Genomic DNA, 18,098 nt, shown 5'->3' with positions numbered 1-18,098 from the left:
TCACCTGGAGCATTCTTTGACAACACAGGGGGCCTGCATATAAACCATGTGAACCCCAATAACGATGCAAACACTCTCACTCCAAGCTCTGAGTCAGATGTGCAAAATAACTCCTTCAACTTCACACACATATCTACTGGTGATGTTTGTAAGGCACTGAAAGATATGGATCCAAAAACGTCAGCTGGACCTGAGACTCTAGATCCATACTTTTTAACTGGCTGGCTTAACTGCCTGCCGAGCTCATTGCAGAGCCCATTACCGATATTTTTAACCTGTCCCTGGCAACCAGTTGTATTCTTAAATTATGGAAGGCTGCTTATGTTACACCATTAATAAAAGGTGGGGACCCTACTAATGTAGATAACTACCGCCCCATCTTCAAATTATCTATTTTAGCCAAAATCCTTGAATCTCTGTTAAATGTCCAATTGAAACAGTTTTTAATTGAATATAACATTTTAAGTGAGTTTCAGTCTGGTTTTAGGACATGACACAGTACCATAACAGCAGCTACGTTAGTGGCCAATGATATTATTAATTCTCTTGATGAAAAACAGCACTGTGCTCCATTATTTGTTGATTTATCTAAGGCATTTGACTTAGTCGATCATGACTTACTGTTATCCAGGCTAATTAATGTGGGTTTTGGTTAAGAGGTTGTGAATTGTCTTAGAAACTATCTCACTGAGAGATCTCAGAGTGTCAAATGTGAAAATCACATGTCGAAACCCCCTGAGATCTCCAGACGTGTCCCCCAGGGCTCAATCTTGGCTCCCGTTTCATTCACCATTTTCGTAAATGATTTTGGAAAACATTTGTATCGAGCCAAGTTGCATCTCCATGCAGATGACACAGTTATATATACATGTTCTCCCACCCTGGCCCAGGCTGTCACAGAGCTTCAAGTTCTGTTCTCTGCATTGCAGTTCTCATTGCACAACCTCAAATTACCCTAAAATACCCCGAAAAAAACAAGATCATGACATTCACTAGAGCTTGCTCTCAGGAGATTCTTAGCCTTCGCTCACTAAATGGCACTGTCATTGAAAGGGTAACTTGCTACAATTATCTTGGTATTTGGCTGGACAATAAATCAGCTTTTAATATACAAATAGATGAGCTTTTAAAGACACTCAGGCCTAAACTTGGCTTTTATTTTCGAAACAAGCTATGTCTCCCCGATGAAGCGAGGAAGAAACTTGTCCAGTCTACCTTTTTATCGGTACTTGACTATAGGGACCTGCTGCATATGCAAATGCAACTTACCACATTACATTAATAGCCTCCTCAGTTTTGCGGTCAGTGGTCATCATGCCCGGTCTAGCAGGCTGCTGTATTTAAAAGTTTCCAGGGTGGAGCGAAAAGCCTTCTCATGCTGTGCACCATTAACTTGGAACTCCTTGCAAAGGACCCTCCGGCTGGAGGTACTGGTACCTTTTGGGAAGTTCAAATCCCTGATTACAGAAGTTTTTAAAGATGAATGTAACTACAGTAACTACTGTTGCTTTTTCAGCTAAAAGGGTAAATGTTTTGATTGTATTTTGATCTATTGTTTTATGTTTGTACTGTTGTGACTGTGTGTAATGTTTGTGACTTGCTGTCCTGCTCCCTTTCTTGGCCAGGGCACCCTTAGAAAAAGAGATTTTATTTTAATGGGTCTTTTTTCCCCCTGGTAAAATAAAGGTAAAATAAATACATTAAATCCAAGAGTTCAACAACTTTTTCCACCCTGCACCGTGAATGTTTACATTGTATGTTGAATAACAACATGAAAATATATTGTTTGTGTGGTCTGAGCACAATTTTTTTGTCTATTGAAAATGAAGATCAGATGACCAATTTATGCAGAAATCGAGGTAATTTCAAAGGGTTGACATACTTTTTCCTGTGACTGTTGTAGCATATCTACGTATGGTTTTTAATACAAATTATGAATATTAATATTTCAGAAAATTCATTTTCGGGCAACACCTAAAGATTTGCTGTCCGTCCAAGGCTTTAGGAATCTTAAGTATAGCTTAGTAATAATACAATTATTTCCTAGTGATCAGTTAGTAGTAATTGTTTAATTATCTTGAATCGATCTAATCAATCAATCAATCTCATATCGAAGGCGTAAATCCTCCGTTACAGTCACCTGGAGCTAAACAATACATATACACACAGTTCCTGTGATTTAGGGGAAATTTATTAGCTAACTAAAAGGTGGATATAAATGCGGTTAAATATACATCAAAGAAATAAACAATGACTAAACAAACAGAATGCAAACAATGACAATGTTGTTGAGTTGTTCTATTGTGGGGAGAATTTGATTCAAAGGGAGAAAGAGAACTAATAAACACAGGTTATATGATACTAACTTGGTTAAATTTGTCTAGGAGTTTTAGGCTGGAATGATTAAGGATTAAAGCTAATGGATTAACAGACTATCGGACATCAACTCAACCACAGAATACCTAGGTTTCTTACTTCTTGTTGTTGCGATATGCTGGTCCAGCGGCCCCAAGCTAGCTGCCGGATTCCTGGCTTGGTGCTATGGATTATTCTGGGGGTTCCTCCGCTTTGGCTTTTTTTGAAGAAAGCACTCGCAGTTATAGGGACGTCCGTTCGGCCTGGCAGTTAACCTTGGCTCGGTTCGTGGGTTCTTGATGTCCTATGTTACTTTAACGGACGCACGTGGCTGGGTCCGAAATTCGGAGGGAGCAGTATAAGTTCACTCAACTACAATAAAGCTTAAAAGAACTTGGTCGTTCTTGAATTCAAAGTTGCGCGACTGAACAGTCTTTTAACCAAGCGGCAACCTCCGGCTCTCATTCCGATACCAATGCAGAAGTATCTGAAACTGCAATTCATCGAGTGGCCACTTGAGGCTGGCTGCAGAAGGGAGTCAATCTCCATTGACCCCCATGTTAAAAAACCGAACTTTACAGCACAATAAAACATGTTTACAGCCTGGTTCAAAAAATGGTTTTAGTGCATATCGCTAAGTTTGCCCTTCGTGACAACTGTGAGGGGGTGAATTTTTTTATAACTCACCTGTTTAAATTATATTAAGCCTTAAAGTTCAGCATTATTAGGGGCGTGGCCGCTTTGATTGACAGGCGCCATTAGCCGCTGCCACTGTTAGCACTCAGTCCGATGTCTGTTAGCCTCACTCAGCTACACGGAGTTCTGAGGCTCAGCCTGTCGGAGCCTTATGGAAATTTCTACATGCAGATACCGGATGAATGATGGCAGGCTGTGCAGTTTATTGGAGAGAGAACCTCCAGGAAATCTGTGTTCTACTTGGTGAGTGAAATTCCTGTATTTTATTTATGTGTTAACATTTAACAGGTATCTCTGTCGGCATATAGCTTGTTAGCTTAACGTTAGCTCGTTACGCTAATTAGCCATTAGTGTAAGCAACGTTATGTAAGTTAGTGTGTTCTAACCGCAGCTTTTAATGAGTCAAAGACAAGTCAGCAAGAAGAGAGAAGCCAAAATGTAACGTTATTAGATTAACCTTTGTTTTAGACATTAGGGTGATAATGCTTTGGAGAAAAGGCGTCTCTGTGAAGTTGTAAGTAAAGGCTCAGCTCTCAGTTAGCTGACGTTATGTTAACGGTAACATTTACTGACGGGCAATGTGAGATTTAGCTACGTCCTGTAAGGGAGTCACTGTTCAGTTAGATACTAGTCAGATACTATTATAAGTGGCTGTACCTGATCCCGATGGACAAGAAGGGTTTAAAGGCAGCCGACGGGGGAGCGGCTGCGGAGTTCTGCCTGAAACTGTCACACCGAGGAGCATCGATACCACTATTTGAGCTAGCTGTCTCTCCCGAGGAGAGCTGTGCACCTCCAAGTGTAACGTTACTGTTTAAAAACGATAACGTTATACTATTCTTTGTGGGGTTCCTCAGTGGGTATTATTGATTCGAAGTACATATTAAGGCAGTTTAGAGTCATCAATAAGTTATTACGCTCAGTAGATGTAGCATTCCTTGAGATTCAGCAAACAAGCTGATGTGATAACTGCGTTTGATCAGCGACGTTTCTGATAAGCTTAAGATGTGGATGCATAATTCAGCAGAACACCTGTTGTAGACTACCTGCAGAGATTTTCATTCACCTTTTTTGTCAGCATATAATGCGCGTTATGACTGCAGACAGGTAGCTGGGCTGTAACTAGGGCGATGGTTTAGTTAAAGCGAGAAATTAGGTGCGTGAGAGACGCCTCTGATGTTGTTTGGTGGGTTAGAATTTGCCAAAAAAGGTAGTACAGTTCAATAAGAAATATAAAATAAGATCCTTACAATAAACGTTCAATAAGATCTGACTTGAGTAGTTATTGTTGCACAGTGTCCAGCAGAAAACCGTAAATTACACAAATTAGGAAACTGTATTTCACATTGCCACCCCCTTTGGAAAAAGCTGCTGAAGTTACCTTAAACAAGGTAATAGGCAAGTTATAAGGAGCCAGTATTCTTGTTCCCACAAAGGAATGTGGGCTGTCCTTCTCTGGCGTCTGGAGTTTCTCACCAATTCACATCTGGGTGTGAAGATGAGAATATCCTTTGATGTGAGGTAATTAAACAAAGAGGAAGGTCAGTTGCCATGGTTATGTGTTTGGAGGGGCAGTTTAGGGTTTCCTGCCCTCCTTTCAAAAGAGTTCTGATAGGCTGTTCAGGAGAAAGTTAGTTTCTGGTTAGTGTTGATATTGTCATTTTAACAGTCAGGGCATTGAGTCTTATCTCAGCTTCACCAGAGGTGGTAAGTTTTATGATCTAACTGTCCAAAACAGAACTTAGGGAAAGCAAACCTTTCACTTGGGTCAGGCTGTCTGTTGAGGGGGAATATCTCAGCCCCCCCCGTCTCAGGGAGAGACAAAAGAGATTTTTAGAATCGCTGATCCACTGCACTGTACAGTCCCCTCCAAAAGACTTCTAACAATGAGTATGAGACAGCTTTTATTTTCTTAAGACATATCACCATTTGAATTACATTTATTCATTTAGCTGACGCTTTTTTCCAAAGCGACTTACAATTGCTATTTATGTCAGAGGTTGCACGCCTCTGGAGCAACTAGGGGTTAAGGGTCTTGCTCAGGGACACATTGGTGGATGGCTCACAGTAGGAATTGAACCCTTGTCTCCCATGTCTAAGGCAAGCATCTTATCTACGCGGCATCAGACCACAGCATTCGTAGGTGAGCAAAAGTAATGGAACAAATAATCTTAAAGTAATAACACGTAATATTTGGTGGCATAGCCCTTGCTTACAGTAACTGCCTCAAGCCTGCAACCCATTGACATCACCAAACTGTTGCATTTTTCATTTGTGATGCTATTCCAGGCTTTTACTGCAGCTTCTTTCAGTTCTTGTTTGTTTCGGGGTGTTTCTCCCTTCAGTCTGCTCTTTAGGAGGTGAAATGCATGCTCTGTTGGGTTAAGGCCAGGTGATTGACTTGGCCAGTCTAAAACCTTCCACTTTTTTCCCCTGATGAAGTCCTTTGTTTTGTTGGCAGTGTGCTTTGGCTCATTGTCCTGCTGCATGATAAACTTTCTCTCGATTAGTTTCAATGTATTTCTCTGTAAATTGTGTGCTGGTTGAGGCTGGCCTTCTTTGTGTGATATCGCAGCGCAGCTTTCTTTTGATTGCATACCTTGTTCAGAAAGTTTTATCACTTCTAGAGGCTCCAAACTGAGTAATGATCTACTGTGAAATGATCTACCAAGCTTTCCCTAGCACTACACATGCAGTTTACAGTAACTGTGTCAGATCAGCTACTACTCACACAGAAGTAAACAAAAGCATGCTTCTCATTTCTATCTAGCAAATGTAAATTTTTTCATTCTAGTTTTGAATAGATGAACACATGCTTCAGACAAAGGAGAACAGAAGTGAGGCAATGGCACATCATAACTCATTCAACTATCGCATATGAGTACCTGTAATAGAGGCCTATGTTTCACACTACCTAAGGATTAGTTACATTACTGTAGCCTGTGTGTGTGATATTTAATGTTTTATTTTAATTATGGATAGTTGTTTGTGTTCCAAGTAAAGTTCACTACAAATGTCTACAGTAGCACATGGATATTGCTATAGGTTTTCGATCTGTGAGACTATGTTGCAAGTAGCATACAGCAGTCTGTTTAAATCCCACCTTAGCTGCTGAACTGCTCAGTCAAGGGATTCAGTAACAGGCTAGCTAATGTTGAGTTTTAAAAAGTTACAACAAACTTAATGTATTCCAGTGTTTCAGTGTTTTTCTTCAAATGTAAAACTGCAGGATTTTAGGCCAGGCAATTGCATTAGAATGTTGATTAAACCATTGTTTGTATCCTCTTTGTAATGTGAAGAAAACTGACACCTCTTTGTTTAGTGCCAGAAGGACTGTTTTGTTTTGACTGTTTCATTGACACTTAAGATGGGGTGTCAACCATTTTGGAGACAAGCCCAGTTGTTCTCTATGATTAGTTTAGAGCAAAAGACTGTTTATTCCTGTAGATTGAAGGGGGTTTCACGTCTGGGATCGGTGCTCTTTTGTTCGACCGAAAGGTAGAACAGTAAGGTACACCCTTCCCAATTGGGTGACGAAGAAGTTAACCAAACGACCAATGGCTATGGACCTAAGCCATTTGGAGGAAAATGGACCCGCCCACATACCTGGAGGATATTAACAATTTATTTTGTGAGAATCAGGACTGTAAGCTGTGGATCTGGGAGGAGAAGCAGCTTTTCAGTCCACTGCTGGAGGCGGCTTTAGCTCAGTCTGTTAGGACTTGACTGAAAGCTGTAAATCTGAACGGAGGACCAACTTTTCAGTCCACTGCAGTGTTATTTGTTTGTTCTGTAATGCCATCTCTTTATTCACTAATTTTTGTAATTAAATCTTTTTGTTAATTTTCATTGGACTGAGCCTCTCCTTTCTCAAAATCTGAAAAAACGCAACACTAACACTTGTAAACAATTATCACGAAGCAAAAACATTTTAAAATATACAGCGGTTTTACACTAATTAGTTTAAGCTTACTTTTTAATACAATGTAGGCTACAGTCAAAAAACAGCTAACTAGCTGAAGTAACTGAATTGCATGAAAATGACTTGAGCTAGCTGCATTTTCTGTTTTCTTCTTACCTCTATGGCACCACTTTCCTCAGCTGCAGCTTCAGGAGTTAATTTTAAAACCTATTAAAAAGAGTTTCGTATAGGTTTAATTTTATGCATTTCGCAGCATCGAATAGCCTTTTTTTCTTTGTCTAACTTTTTCAGAAATGCCTTCCTTTCCTTACGGTCCATTATCTAGCTATGATTTTTATATTAGCTATTATTATTATAACCATGGGGAACTTGCGCAAGCGCTAAAATCCCATCCAATGCGCAGTCAAGCTGTAAAAACAATTTACTGTATATTTTTAAAAATCTGACCGGATGCCCCTCTGACATTAGCCAGAATTGCCAGATGGCCAAGATGTTGCTGAAAACTCTCTCCAGCTGATTTGCTTTAAAACTAGAACCCTGTCAAAATATGCATTTAATGGCTGCATGCTTGATATAAGGTAAAAAGACTGAGGCTAAAGTTACATTTTCAGCTAAAAAGCCAGCGTGGCCACCAGTTGATGATCCACTTAATATCCAAAAATAAGGGGCAGCACATTTATTTATATATATATATCAAATGCATAAACATTATTCAAAATAATACATTTTCCTGTTCCCAAGTCACTTTAAACATTTTTTCACATCTCACACTGATATTACTCTATTAACTTGACTTTATCTAAACTTTACCTAAACTGTATTTTCACGAGCTGAACGATTTGGTGATAGAGACCTGTTTAACAGAGAGCTGTTATCCATAGTTGAAGTACACAAAATGACAAATTAACAACACATCAACAACTTGGGGCAAGCCAACGCTCTGCTGCTGAAACACTTCAGTGTGAGTTAACGCCGGACAAAACCGCAGCACAGCCACTGCCTGTGTCGGTTCCTCTAGTTTCGTTTGTCGTTTGTTGTTGTTTTGTTTCGCTTGTGACTGGCCAGCAGGTCTGTCACACAAGGATGACAACAGAATGACTTTGTGACTGTTTAAAACGGGTCAGATGCTCCGTATAATTAACCTACATTTTAATTGCCATCATCACAATTAGCTAATCGCGTTCTTTCAAATCATAATTTCGATTTGAAAACGATTAACTGTTCAGCCCTAGTTACCTCTCTCCAAACTCTACTGCTTGAATTCCCAGCAGTCATCAGAGATAGATGATTTAAACAGAGGAACCAGTGCTGGCAGAGTCAGAGACACTCAGCACAGGATGACCGCTGCACCACCTACAACTCAGGAACAAATGTAAAAGATGTTTCTCTATTGTGACACTTTATGATTTGCAAATAATCTTTTTGCTCTCACTTTATTGTTTTACTTAATGATTTGGATAGTAAATTTTGTTTTACTTAATGATTTGGATAGTACATTTTGTTTTACTTAATGATTTGGATAGTAAATTTTGTTCTCATTATAACCCACAGTAGACCAGAAACTTCCTGAGCCTATGTATCTTCCTGCGTAATATGTGTATTAATGGATTTTAAAGGAGGAATCTTGAGAGTCTCCCTCTCTTGTCATCTCTGTTAATGATGTCAGAATGAATGTTTTGCAATTTCCTATCAGTGGCATATTAAAATAGTCCTTTTAGATTTAACTGTATAATTATGAATATGATTGATAATGAAACAGTAATAACTATGTTTACTCTGTCAGGGTTAAATGGCACAGCAAACTACAGAGTTGCTCTCTTTGCTCTCACTTTATTGTCTTACAGTGTGATTTGGCTGTTAAATGTGACCATTATTGTGACAATCATTGTGAACAAAAACCTTCATGAACCCATGTACATCTTCCTCTGTAGTCTGTGCATCAATGGACTTTATGGGACAACAGGCTTTTACCCCAAATTCCTCAATGATCTTCTATCTACCACTCATGTCATCTCTTATGCTGGATGCCTTCTGCAGGGTTTTGTGTTGCACTCTTCAGCTTGTGCTGATTTCTCTCTTCTAGCTCTTATGGCCTATGACAGATATGTGGCTATATGTCGACCTCTGGTTTACCACTCTATGATGTCTAAACAAAGAGTTTGTGTATTTGTGTTTTTTGCTTGGTTTATACCCCTTTACTTGATGTTCATGAGCACAGTAACAACATCTACATCAAGGTTATGCGGCTCACACATCCCAAAGATCTACTGTGTTAATTATTTAGTTGGTAAACTAGCTTGTTCTGCCTCTATAACAAACATTGTTCTTCCAGCTTTTAATTACATTTTTTATTTTGGCCATTTTATTTTTATTATTTGGTCTTATGTATATCTGATCTCAACATGCCTAACATCCAAAGAGAACAGGACAAAGTTTATGCAAACATGTCTGCCACATTTTTTCTGTTTAGTGACTTTAACTGTGTGTATTCTTTTTGATTTGTTGTACGTACGATTTGGCTCAGAAACATTACCACAAAGTGCCCAGAATTTTATGGCAGTAGAATTTCTTTTTTTCCCTCCAATTATCAATCCCCTCATATATGGTTTCAAACTCACACAAATAAGAAATAGAATTATACAGTTTTTGTGTGGTAAACGTCTCTAGACTAGTACATTGTTATCTAGTTTTTTTGTGTGTGTGTGTTTTTCATAGTGATGTCCATTTGTGCAGTCACAAAATGTATATATCATCTTCAACACATGTATATACTTTAATTTTAATAAATCATTGTCCTAACTCACATAAAAGTTATTTTGAAGCTTTTAATGGTGTAAAACACAGAAATCTGAGTCTCATAGCTGAAAATGAATTCAGTGTCTTAAGATAAATGAGTGTGTCAAGCATAAATGTTCAGGTGTGATATTAATGACCCATATATAATATGCATTTCTTGTAAATATATAGCTAAAATCTTTCTTTAAAATAAATGTTGGAGCAGGCATTCATCAAAGTTTAGTCATTTCTTGTGTTTGTTGAGTGGATAGTCCAGTAGTGGCACATGAAACAGGCTCCAGCGCTCATTCTCACATTCTCAAATACTGTAGACATATCTTTTGTCCATAATGACCCTGTACATTATTTGTAAAATATTGTCTGACCAATGGGGAGTGAATTTAAAAAAAAACAGTACAGCCTAATGTATTTATATTTTTTATACTATTTAATATTAATGATTTATAGTTTATTGTTTTCACTAAAAACTAAAAGTATGCAGATATTTCACCACAAGTGACAATCTCAAGTAGTTGTGGAACATTAAAATGAAATATAAGGAGAACTCTACCACAAACAAAGGTGCTTGAGCACCTGGCCCCTTGCCCATTGATACTCAAAGTGCCCTTTTGTCAAGGCAAAATTTCCTTTATTTTCCCTTAGGCCCTTTTGTAAAGGCTAGCCCAATCTAAGTATTAGTAAAATGAATGAATAATTTACCAGTAAATTAAATGACCCAAATAATGACCATTCACCTTATGACCTCATCTGTGTCGAGCCCTCCCATTCAGACACCTTCAGTGATTTAGCAGCACCTTCACAACATCTTTGTTACCACTGGTAAGTGGAGTTTGCAGCAGTGTTCTTGTTGTGGGTTGTGGGATGTATTTTACAAAATCAATGTGAAGAGAGCATGCACAGTTGTTAATATTGCTGTGTGTAGCCTGTAAAAGTAACGTTAGCTGCTGGCTAACAGTTAACAGACATCTAACGTTACCTCTAATTACACACAGTATACAAAGGTGCATGCTCTGTTCACATCAATCTGCTGTTTGAGGGAGAAAAGTTTCACAGGTATCAAGAGGTATGATCTTTTTATGTAAACTGACTAAAAACTTTTCACTTTGAACCAGTATAATTACAGCATTTATTTAAAAATGGATTATAGGGGAGAGTGGGGTGATTTGAGCCTGTGGGGAAGTTGAGCCACCCCTTTTTTATCAGCAACAATAGACAAAATTGTTCATGTGACCACACATTTTTGAAGGGCTATCCATTTTACCATGGGCGTTGGAAGCAAAAACAATGTGGGTGGGTCCTCCACCAAGAGTTTTACATATACAAAGCCTATATATATTGGTGCAACTCCATATTCTGAGTATATGCGCAGCCCTCTAAGACTATCGCTAATGGGTTTACCCCTACGTGCGCCTGGGTGTCTACACCCACCCAAAGCTTGGGCCTCTCCTACGTCCGCATCTTGTATATGTTCAACAGTGACCAACAGTTACAGTATGTAACTACTGTTCTATTTCGTATAGGCTTTGCCATCTAAGGCTATCGCTATTGGGTTAGAGGTGAAGCAGGATGAGTCAACGCCTCACTGGCCCATACAAACCCAGCTGCCAAGAGCCATATAATTAGCTTCCCAGTCCCCCGTAGTACACGGCATTGGTGTTGGCGTGCGCAGAAGCACCAATGGCGCGACATGGGAGGTAGCTTGCCTACCCATGTGTAATAGGCGGGGAACCTTATGGGAGGCCCTGCAGCTGTACAGATGCGGGCAGGGTCACGCCAGTGACTGCATGAGCTGCGCACAGAGCAGGGCCAGCACGAGCAGCGGCTGCTCCCCCCACCGTCCGGTGGGACAGGGTGCACCGCACACTCACAAGAACGATTACTCAGCCAAAACAATCAGTACTGAGGGAGTAGGCTAGAAACAGGAGAAATTCTGTAGGTAGAAACAGACGAAATAGCACGGGGAAGACCAGAATGCCACCGTGCAGATGTCGCCGACATGAGGCTCAGAAGCCTCATGATCGACAGAGCTGCCACTACCTCCCATGTAACAACACGGCAGAGCAGCTCCATCAGAGCCTCCATCCTCTCCTGAGGTAGGTGAGCCTCTGGAAGGGGAGAGAAGCGCTCTTCTTCCAGTTTACTGTGAAGCCCAGGCAAGACAAGTGTGCGACTAGCTGGGCTGTCTGCACCACCGTCTCTGTGCTCGACCGGTGACAATTGAAGCGGCGCACTTGGTGAGCTGCAGGTTGGCCCCTTTGCTAATTTCCTCTTTCTCCTCTGTCATGGTGGTGGAGGTAGCCGCCAGCTTAGTGAAGGAGGAGGCGATCAGCGCTGTGTTGTTGGTGGAGACGGAGTTCTGGAAAGTGCATTGGTGGGTCTTATCGACGAGGCGAGCCAGCCACTGCGCTCCAGGTGAGATCAGGGCAGGGCACTGTTCGGACGCCGTCTGACCCAGCTTCGCGCCGAAGAAGGTGGTGAGGTTGGGCTCCAGGGGAGGGACTGGGGGAAATCCCAGATCCATAAATCCCTCCGACTTAGTGATGGGAACATAGGTGGAGATAGAAGCCCAGAGAACCTTCGGATCCGTAGTGGCGTAGTGGCACCGACATTCAATGGTTCTGACACCCATGCATTTTACTCATCCTGTAATGGAGAGAGGCCCATGGAATAAGTGATAAGGAGGTTTTTCCATATTTTATGTTATGTTGGATGTTCATGTTAAACATGGCCAAAGATTCAAATAATGAAGTAAAAGTATTTAAAATAAATCCACGTGAGCCAAAACCTCAGATTTCTATACACTCTGTTCTATACACTCTTTCTTTGAACAGCTTTTTCTAATAATGACTCCGTTTGACGACACATGGAGCTAGACAGTGCTAGTATTCCATATAAGGTTATTTGCTCTGCACTGCTATGCTCAGTCTGTCTGTACCACTCAGCCTAGTAACGTGCTTTAGGTCTCGAGGGCGCCGGTCAGCGACACACTTGCAGTGGAAGGACTGTGGTGAGAATGAGGAGCTGCAATGCAGATGTAGGGCAGGTAAGCTGTGCTGGGCGATGATGAGGGTGAGAAGGTGGCATGACGTCAGTGGGATCCACGTCGCCCCCCAGATGGCTACTTTGGAGGTGGATCAGACGGGGAACCCAGAGGAAGACTGGCCATCTGGCTAGTAGGCCAAAGGCTGGCTGCCCGTGCTAACTCTGACTCCCTACCCCGGCTAGCTGCCACAGCGCTAAACGGAACAGGCAGTCGGAGGGCTAGAAGCTAGCAGGCCGGAAACCTGGCATGTGGAGGCTAGCTGAAGGAGGGCTAGCAGGCCGGGGCTCAGACGGACTGATGCTGGCTTGCTGAGGTGAAGGCACGTGCAAATACACACACACACAGCGTTCGAATCTATAAGGGATCCCTACATTGACAAATTTATGTGCCTTGTTTCCTCATTGTGCACTGTTTAAAGAGCTCATATTATGCTCTTTTTCAGGTTCAAAATCTAATTCACAGGTTGTGCCAGAACAGGTTTACATTGTTTCATTTTCAAAAAACACCATATTTATTTATATTTTGTCATACTGCACATTGCTGCAGCTCCTCTTTACCCTGTGTCATGGCAGCAAGCGGACATCTTGTCCACTGGCTGTGTTCGAAATGGGCTCAACTGCTGTCTCAGAAGGTGTCTAACAGGACAGAGAGGCATCAAGCGCTGTTTGAAACGGCTCGAACGATGTCTTCCTGTCTCCTGAGATGCCTTCATGCTGCCTCAGTAATGGCCAGTTTTGAAGGCAGCATCGATGCTTGATGCTGACTATTACCCATAAAGCAGTGTGGCTGTGGCTGCCGTAGCTTTCAAAAACTTGTTGATTTTGTACACAAATACACTTTTTAAAAGTTTTTAGTAGTTTTCTCGCTTCAATTTTTGAAAATCTAGCGAGAAGTAAACACTGAAATTTAATATTAGTCCGTGACTGTAACCAACCAAGTTTGTTCAGTATGATTTCTGAGGCGTCTGTTAGCCGTTTGGTTTTTCAATAGCTAGTTAGCTGATGCTAAGGCTAGCAAGACAGTGTGCTGACGACACACTTTGCCGTAAGTGCTGCCCTAGAAGGCTGTTCGAAACTAATTGAACAGAGCTGACTTCACTTGAAAGGGATGCATTCTGAGGCAACTATCTACTACGATAACGAGGCAGCGAAGCAACTGATCTTTTTAAGAACAGATAAGATTAGATGCAGTACATTTCTAACCTACTTAATTAAAATGTACTAATATAAATTTCTTGACCATAGTAACATATTAAATGGAACAGTTATCTTTGTGTGCGTCTCTCATCAACACGCGCTGCTGCTGCTGCGTGCGCTCAGCCGCAGCAGGCTAAAGTCAGAGTGTGTTATGTATTTGCAGAGTAAAGAAGTCAAATAGAAAGTTATCAAAAGCATGGACACACAGTCAAAAGATTATGGTACATAAGATAGAAAAGCAACCGGCTTATCAACACCATGTCCTGAAAACTGCCAGATACAGCGCACACAGACCAAATACAAACAAAGCTTTTTAAACAGGGACATGGTAGCCCATTAAAATACACCAAATACCTTAAAAATGCACTTGTGTCAACCTATTTGAAAGGCATCTGACCAGCCGTGTGTTTGCGTCGAAGCAAAATCTTCGAACCTGTCCAAAACAATCTAATTTGGAAGCTTTGCGATACTCTTTTCCTGTTCTTTTCTCTCCTGTCTCTTCTTGCAACAACTTTTATGTTTGAATATCAGATTTACTACTCGTGATTTTTCACAGAGGTAAACAAAAGCAAGCTCCCCATTTCTATCTGAAAAATGTCTATTTTGTCAATAGAAATGGCAGTATGTTGCTAGCCGATTTGATCAGCTGTAGCTAGCGAGCATCAGCTAATTACCTGATGCTAACTCTGTGAGTTGGCTGAAATCTCTCTTTTGTTTCTAGCTGATTAGCTTTAAAACTAGAACCCTGTCAAAATATGCATTTGGTAGCTGCTTGCTTGATCTAATGTAATAACACTGAATCTAAAGCTACATTTTCATCTAAAAAGCCAACATGGAAACCAGTTGATGATCCAAACAGCAGAAAACAAAAATAAAGAGTCATCTTTTTTATATCAACATTTTATTGTGCTTTCAAAATAAGACATTTTTCTACCAAAGTCACTTTAAATGTTTTTCACATCTCACACTGATATCACTCCATTAACTGTATTTGACTTTATGTTAAATGGTTTGAGTTCTGATCCACCCAATATGAACTTACACATACTGTATTTTAGTTACCTCTCTCCAACCTATACTACTTGAATTCCCAGCTTGTGTTGAGTCATCAGAGGTAGATTATTTAAACAATGGAAACAAAGCTGGCAGGGTCAGAGACACTCAGCACTGAATGACCGTTGCACCACCTACAACTCAGGAACAAGTATGTCAATGATGTTTCTCTATAGTGACACTTTAAGATCTGCACTAGACTTAAATTAATAAAATTATGACATAGCTGAAAGGATCATTTTTGCCTGTAATAACTTGTTTTATACTTTCAGGGTTAAATTACACAGTGTAACATGTAAGTATTCTCTTGCTCTCGCTTTACTGTGTTACTTAATGATTTGATAGTACCTGCTGTTGTCATCATAACCATCATAGTGGACTGAAAACACATGAGCTTATGTATCCTGTGTAATCTGTGTATTAATGGACTTTAAGGGACAGCAGGCTTTCATCTGAAATTTCTCATGGATCGTATGTCTCCGTTTCATGTCATCTCTGATACTGATGTCAGAATGACAGCTTTCTTTCTCCAGGAAAATTGTAGGGTATGCAAATGCAATTTCTTCTAAGTAGAGCATTAAAACGTTCTTTCAGATTTAAAATGATATAGAAATCTTTTGCCTATAATTATAAATGTAATGGATAATGAAACAGGCATTACTATGTTTACTCTGTCAGGATTAAATGGCACAGCAAACTATAGAGTTGCTCTCTTTGCTCTCACTTTTTTGTGTTACAGTGTGATTTGGCTGTTAAATGTGACCATTATTGTGACAATCATTGTGACCAAAAGTCTTCATGAACCCATGTACATCTTCCTCTGTAATCTGTGCATCAATGGACTTTATGGGACTACAGGCTTTTACCCCAAATTCCTCAATGATCTTCTATCTAACACTCATGTCATCTCTTATGCTGGATGCCTTCTGCAGGGTTTTGTGTTGCACTCTTCAGTTTGTGCTGATTTCTCTCTTCTAGCTCTAATGGCTTATGACAGATATGTGGCTATATGTCGACCTCTGGTTTACCACTCTGTGATGTCTAAACAAAGAGTTTGTGTGTTTGTGTTTTTTGCTTGGCTTGTACCCTATTACTTGATCTCCATGGGTACAATAACTACATTTACCACAAGGTTATGTGGCTCACACATACCAAAGATCTACTGTGTTAATTACTTAATTGGGAAACTAGCTTGTACTGTCTCCATAACAAACACTGTTATTCCAGCTTTTAATTATACTTTTTATTCTGGCCATTTTATTTTTATTATTTGGTCTTATGTATATCTGATCTCAACATGCCTAACATCGAAAGAGAAAAGGAAAAAGTTTATGCAAACATGTCTGCCACATTTGTTCTGTTTACTTACCTTAGTTGTGTGTTTGCTTTTTGATTTGTTGTACATGCGATTTGGCTCAGAAGGGTTTTCACAAAGTGCCCAGAATTTTATGGCGATAGAATTTCTTTTTTTCCCTCCAATCATCAATCCCCTCATATATGGTTTAAAATTGACACAAATAAGAAATAGAATTATACAGTTTTTGTGTGGTAAACGTCTCTAGACTAGTACATTATCATCAACGGTGTGTGTGTGTGTGTTTCGTAGAGATGTCCAGTTGTACAGCCACAAAATATCATGATCATGATCTTTAACACATGTATGTTTTTTCATATCAATAATCACTGTCCTATCTCACATAAAAGGTATGTTTGTAGCTTTTAATGACCTAAAACACAAACATCTGAGAGTGTCATTGCTGGTAAAGAATTCAGTGTCTTACTGTAAATGAGTGTGTCAAGCAGTTTCAGGTGTGATATTAATGACCTTCAACAATGAATTAATATCTTATTCCAATATGCATTTCTTAACTAATATATATTGTAAAAATGTGCACTGGTTCCCAAACCTTTTCAGCTCAAGACCCAAAACAGAAATTAGTTGTCTCCCTGGGACAAAACTACATCTACATAACAAACAATGTATATTAAATGTATTACTTTTCTTACTAAAGTAACAAAAAAATACTATCTATACTAGTCTATTCTTTCTGTGTCCCACCCCTTCCTCTTCTCCCATTTTCTCATACCCTCCCATCATCACATGTCTTTTGACATAACCTGAATTTATGAGAAGCATGGGGCTGGTAGAAGTTTTCTGATCTTTACTCTGGGCTCAGTTTTTGAAAGTGTCATTCTGAGGTCGTGCTGAGCATTTAGTCTGTTTCTGAATTGGTTTTTCAGGTATGCCAGAGTCAGAAAGCCAGATTCACACAAGTATGTTGTGCCACAAAAATTGTTTTGGGAGTTTCCCAGATACAGCGAATGTTTCGTTTGGAGATACTTGTCCAATTTATTCATTTCAAAACCCTCATTACTGAGCTCTTTTCCACATATTACACATTGAAGCATTTACTCTCCAATATGAATTGCTTTGGTTAACCCAACATTAATAAACTCATCCTTGTATTTTAGTTTAGACTTCACAGGATCGACAGTAACAGATCACAGCCTACAGACAGAAAATTACTTTTGAATGTGGACAGAAGAGAGAAAAAAAACTTACACAGCATCTGAGCTGAACATACAAGTGTAGCAAAGAATATCATTCATTCACATATTTTCACGATGTAACATTGTTAATAATTTTACTCTGCCATTTGACAACCCAATGAAAAAGGGCTTGCGACCCATTTTGGGTCCCAACCCTAAGTTTGGGAAACATGAGTTGAGTGGATAGTCCAATAGTGGCACAGAGAACATTCCCACATTCTCAAGTACTGTAGATATATCTTTTGTCCAATAATGACCATGCACATTATTTGGGAAGTAATGTACATGGTCATTAATATATAAATATTATCAAAGTTAAGGGGGTTGCCAAACAACACCCCTTAACTGTGATATAATAAGGGTATATTACTGCCTATCGTGAGCTATTGCTTTTATAGGAATAGAATAAGCTTTAATTGTCATTGTACAGTAAAACCATACAACAAAATTTGTTTGTGCAACCTCTAAAACAATACTCACATTTATA

The 18,098-nt window shown here is 39.8% G+C and overlaps 2 protein-coding genes across 2 annotated transcripts; both read left to right on the top strand.

The window, feature by feature from the left end:
- The first annotated feature begins 8,710 nt into the window (after window positions 1-8,710).
- LOC123974043 (olfactory receptor 4Q2-like) lies at window positions 8,711-9,640 on the top strand. The gene has a single exon (XM_046054461.1). The coding sequence runs from the start codon at window positions 8,714-8,716 to the stop codon at window positions 9,638-9,640; it is 927 nt and encodes a 308-aa protein (XP_045910417.1). The 5' UTR covers window positions 8,711-8,713.
- A 6,053-nt stretch (window positions 9,641-15,693) lies between these two features.
- On the top strand, window positions 15,694-16,623 carry LOC123973967 (olfactory receptor 4Q2-like). The gene has a single exon (XM_046054368.1). It carries the CDS (start codon window positions 15,700-15,702, stop codon window positions 16,621-16,623), a length of 924 nt encoding a protein of 307 aa, XP_045910324.1. The 5' UTR covers window positions 15,694-15,699.
- Window positions 16,624-18,098: the final 1,475 nt, after the last annotated feature.

Source organism: Micropterus dolomieu, linkage group LG07 (assembly GCF_021292245.1).
Source record: "Micropterus dolomieu isolate WLL.071019.BEF.003 ecotype Adirondacks linkage group LG07, ASM2129224v1, whole genome shotgun sequence".
In the NCBI taxonomy this organism is placed as follows: Eukaryota; Metazoa; Chordata; class Actinopteri; order Centrarchiformes; family Centrarchidae; genus Micropterus; species Micropterus dolomieu.
Note: the sequence above shows the minus strand (reverse complement) of the source record. Positions and strands in the feature narration are given on the sequence as shown.

What these genes read in the sequence shown, in the direction of transcription:
- LOC123973967 (XM_046054368.1), top strand. Translation starts at nt 15,700, where the DNA reads ATGGATAATGAAACAGGCATTACTATGTTTACTCTGTCAGGATTAAAT.
- LOC123974043 (XM_046054461.1), top strand. Translation starts at nt 8,714, where the DNA reads ATGATTGATAATGAAACAGTAATAACTATGTTTACTCTGTCAGGGTTA.